Genomic DNA, 4,943 nt, shown 5'->3' on the forward strand with positions numbered 1-4,943 from the left:
TTCTGGTTGCAGTAATGAAAGAGAAAAGGGGAGTGGGGTGGGATGGGTGTATGGTGGGTCCCACTTTCTTTTAGTTAGATATGTAAATAGATAATTAATAACATTTTTTATTATTAAGGGCATTTTGGTCATTTCACACCCACTTAACACAAAAAACTAACCTTCATCCGCGTCAGGGACTATTCGGGAACGAAATTGAAAAAGTTTGGGACTATAGCTGTAATTTTAGAAAGTTAGAGACTAAAGGTGAAAAAAGGCCAAACTACATGGACTATCCGGGCATTTAACTCTAACAATTCAATAACAAGTAATGGTAATTTGGATTTTTTGATCGAAACCAAAATTCGAACAAATTTTGAATTCGTTTTAAACTACCTAAATTTGTTATGGCCAATATAACTTTCAAACCAAACCTATTCAGTCATTTGAACCCTTCACTAAAGTTGATTTAAGTAATTTCTTAACCTAAATTTACATCTATTCAGTCGTCTTTCCCAAATCTTTTAACCTAAATTTACATCTATTCAGTCATTTTTCCCAAATCAGTTTCTCGATGATCATAAATCCACAATCATTCGACACTAAATTTAACAATGTTGAACTAAATTAAATACTATTTTTTTTTTCAAACAATTTATAATTTTAAATATGTTAATTACTTTTTTTAAATTAGTTATTTAACTCTTAATTAATATATTTTTTGCATCAAACTCTTTTACCTGAAATTCTCAAAATTCAAATATATTGCTTGTTTTAAATCTAGGTTTCAAAAATTCGATCATTACCAGTAAATTCATAACAGAACTACTTTTGAATACGTATAACGAGCTGGGCTTATCAAGTTACAATGCATAACAAATTGCGCTTATGACAATCCTTAAAATCGCCAACTCTGTTATTAGATAAAACCAAACCAAACACTCCACATCTCTAAATTATAAATTATGAGGGGTACCGAAATAACCGAGAAAACCGAACAAAAAACAAAAACTAACGGTTTGGTTTTCGGATTTTTAATAACCGAAAATTTCGGTTTGGTTTTCGGATAACCGAAAAAAACCGAACTGATAAGTTATAATAGTAGGTCTAATTCATATATTTTTATGTCTCAGTTTAAGTTGTTTAAGCGTTTGACCCATGGTAGTAGAAATTATTAATTTTATTCTTGAATGTTGAGTATTTGTTAAATAAACGTTGACATATTTATTTATAATTGAAATAATTTACTTATTATCTATAAGAAATTCTAAATTTAATATAAAAATTAGAAAATCTTAAAAGTATTGTAGTAGATAATATATTAATAAAAACTTTGGAATAGGATAAAATTTTATTAGAAGGTTATATTTATGTAAACAACATTAACTTAAATGTAAACATATAAGAAAAATTGTTTAATTTTAAATTATATTTTTTTTAATCATACATAATTTTGTTTCAAAAAACTGAAATAACCAAAAAACCAAACCGGTGTAAAAACCCAAAAAACCAAAACCGAACCGTACACACCCCTAAATATTACTGGAAACAAACATTGGGGAAACTCGTAACAATTTTGGGTTTATCCAAAATATCAAGAACCGTAAAACCGATAATTCATACATATTACACCAAAACTAAACCTTAATCAAAATTCAACATCCAGACAGACATGCAATAAATAAAGTCATCAGTTCTTTGGTTTGCCGCCTCTTCCGCGTCCACGCCAATTCCCACGACCACCACCTCTGCCGCCACCTCTACCACCACGACCGCCACCTGACTCCTTGTTGAAATCGTATTTCACAGTCATATTTTCAGGCAAGGGAAGAATGTGATCAACACACTTACGGAAACTGAAATCGTCAGCAGACTCATCCTCTCTCACAAGAAAAAAACATCGGCTTTTCCACTGTGGATGGTATCGCACTTGGAATGCTTTGATTCCTGCACCGATCTTTTTGTCTGCTTCTAGGTGACCCTTCTTTAGCACGTCCAGCAACATGGCATGCTCATACTGTGGTATATATCGAAAACAAATGATAAGTAAATCATTAGCTAAAAAGAAAACATATTGAGAAGCTATGAATCTTTCAAGCACTGGTAAACGACCAACGCTCCATAGCAAATATATCATAAATGAAAAAATCAAAAGCTAAATGTTCATATATACAAGCTTTGTTTTAAAAGGTGTGAGCCGCTCCAAGGCATTTAGGTCTAAAAGCCAAGATGCAATGCAAAAGCTTCGCATACGCAATCTATGTACAACCAAAAGTTTCATCTCACTCTTTTTTTTTTTTACAGAAACACTTTAATCAAGTAAACCATTCATAATCTTTACGTTATTTTGATCACTTTTACATAGCAACCTCCAGACCTGTTATATTTGCCCTATTTTTAACACATGTAAAAAAAGCCACCTCAAAGCACAGAGGCGTTCTTCCAATCCAACCCCACGCCTCATGCGCACCCGGTGGGCGCTTTTTATAACCTATTATTCAATTGCTAATAAGTTCATCAATACAAGCATAAAATGTTCTCTAGTATAAACGACAATTCCTAGTGAAAGAACACATGCTTATAAAAGTTAAAGCCTTTGTTCAAGAACGTGTGAAGCGAAAACTTCACGCACACAAAGTGTTACTCTATGTTCAACCAAATAAGGTTTATATACAACCAAAAGCTGCATCTATCCCATCTCTTTTACATATTATCAGCCTTTTTATCAACAAAACCATCCATAATCTCTTCATCTATCTAGTTAACTAAGCATAACAGCCTGCTACAAACCCTATTTTTGCCAAACTTTAACCTCATGTGCATAAACCATAATTAAAACAAACAACTTTCAGAGTAATAATTTCTTCTACCAACAGTAATCATATCATAATCATGCAAACACATGTGACACTAATAACAATTATCAAGGTTGTGAAAACCAAAATTAATCACCAAATATTGACAATTAATCAGTAATCGGTAGCTTACAAATATGGTTGTAAATATCCCGACTAGGCGCCGAGTATTCGCCGATTAATCCACGATAAATTCGAATTAATTCCAATTAGCGACTAGCGATACTTCAACACTATTTACAAATTAAATCTCACCTAGTCAGACTTAAATCGGTAATCGGTCAAAGACGTCAAAACCGACCAGCCAAATTTCAGTCAAACCGGTCAACTGTAAATCAATATTACTCAAAATCTTTGAAAGTATTTGAAATTTTTTACTTATTAATCCAATCTGATTTATAAGTTTAAAAAAAAGTACATACATAACTTAGAAAAAATATCTCGGTGTTTATATAAGTTTAAAAATTTACATATAAAATTCCAAACCAAGTAATCCCTTGCAACCAAGACAGCTATAAAGTTTAATATCAAATTATCAAAGATATGCAAGCAACAAAAACAATACAACAATAACATTTCAATCAATCAAATTCAAACACATATCACAAAACAGCAATAAAAATAAAATCAGAGTTAAATCCAAATACCTTATTAATATTCAAATTAGGAGGCCAATAGTGCAGAAACTTGAAGAAATAATCATACATCTCCACAGACGTCTCAAACGTCTTATAACCAATAGAAACCGGACCGGTTTTTGTTTCTTCTTTCTCAAGCCTCTGTTCTTCCACAGACTTCTCGGCTTCATCAACCTTCGCCTTTTTAGCTTCGGTTGCGTTTTCCGGTGACTCCGTCGTCGCGGCTTCGTCTCTTGATCGTTTGCCGCCGTTCGACGCCGCATCAGTGGTCGAGTCTAGGGTTTCAACGTCCATTTCCTGTGGAGCGGCTGATTGATCGTCTGTTGGTGGCGGTGCGACGGTGGTGTTGGTGGTTTCGGCGGTGGCGATGGTGGTTTGTTCTTCGGCCATTGTTGATCGACGGCAGAGGGGAAGGAGAAAAACCCTAGGTGTAAACCCTAATGGAAAATTTATAGGTGTGAGAAATATTTAATTACAAATATTTATTTATGTCGTATTATTTCTTGATGATTTGAGCATTTATTTATTAAACCGCGAAATATATAGGGTGCTACTTTCTACACCCCCTATTTACTTTTTTCACCCCCCTCCTCTCACATACTTACAGGTGGGGCCTGCATGGGATCGACAGTTTTCCTCTCACAAGGGGGGGTGTAATCAGGAAGGAGGGGGGGGGGGTGTGTATAGAATGGGCCAATATATATCAAAGTTTGGTTATTTTCTTACCTCGAATTAGAGATGACATATCGTGTATATCTATACACGATAATACACGATACATGAAATCTTTTATACCAACATGACACAATAAGGTTTTGTGTCCAGTTTTTCATACACGAACATGAAATATTTTTTAACAGATATACACGATAATTACTTGTTAATACCTGTTTACGAATGTTTCAATAATTACATGTCTAGGAACCTGTTTAATGAAACAAAAGTTACCGAAAGTTCACAATAGGCTTAAATAATGCATAAACGCATAAACCGTAACAAATTTGAAACAAAATCCATAAATGACAAATCACAAAAGGTTTAAATAATTCATAACATCCATTCAAAACAATATAAAGTTCATTGGAACGCGAATGGGAAGGGTTCGAAAACTATAGAGACAAGTGATAAAATCAGGTTTTCAAATCACATGGTCACACTAAATTATATTTTTTTATTATATTAAAATCGTTAACATGTATTAACAGGTACTAAACATATATTTTACCTGTTTATACACGAAAATTAACAGGTATTTTCGTATCTACTTGTTTAGTGCATGTTACCTGTTAAGGCCATACTCGATACCTGTTAACTTCGTGTAAGTTCGTATCATGTATTCGTGTCTAAAATTGCCGGCCCTACCTCGAATCACATATTGGAAAGTTAATTAATTGTTAATTATATTAGTTTGGTATAAAATGGCTATTATGTGACTATTGAGTGTGTAGTGAACTACGAATACTAACATATG

General features: G+C 33.2%; 1 protein-coding gene across 1 annotated transcript; it reads right to left on the reverse strand.

Annotated features, from left to right (window-relative positions):
- Positions 1-1,518: 1,518 nt before the first annotated feature.
- LOC110936455 (protein EMBRYO DEFECTIVE 514) lies at positions 1,519-3,963 on the reverse strand. The gene is made up of 2 exons (XM_022178849.2): positions 3,482-3,963; positions 1,519-1,996 (listed from the first exon to the last, which is right to left on the reverse strand). Exons 1-2 carry the CDS (start codon positions 3,860-3,862, stop codon positions 1,670-1,672), a joined length of 708 nt encoding a protein of 235 aa, XP_022034541.1. The 5' UTR covers positions 3,863-3,963; the 3' UTR covers positions 1,519-1,669.
- Between the last annotated feature and the right edge of the window lie 980 nt (positions 3,964-4,943).

Source organism: Helianthus annuus, chromosome 4, assembly GCF_002127325.2.
Source record: "Helianthus annuus cultivar XRQ/B chromosome 4, HanXRQr2.0-SUNRISE, whole genome shotgun sequence".
NCBI lineage: Eukaryota > Viridiplantae > Streptophyta > Magnoliopsida > Asterales > Asteraceae > Helianthus > Helianthus annuus.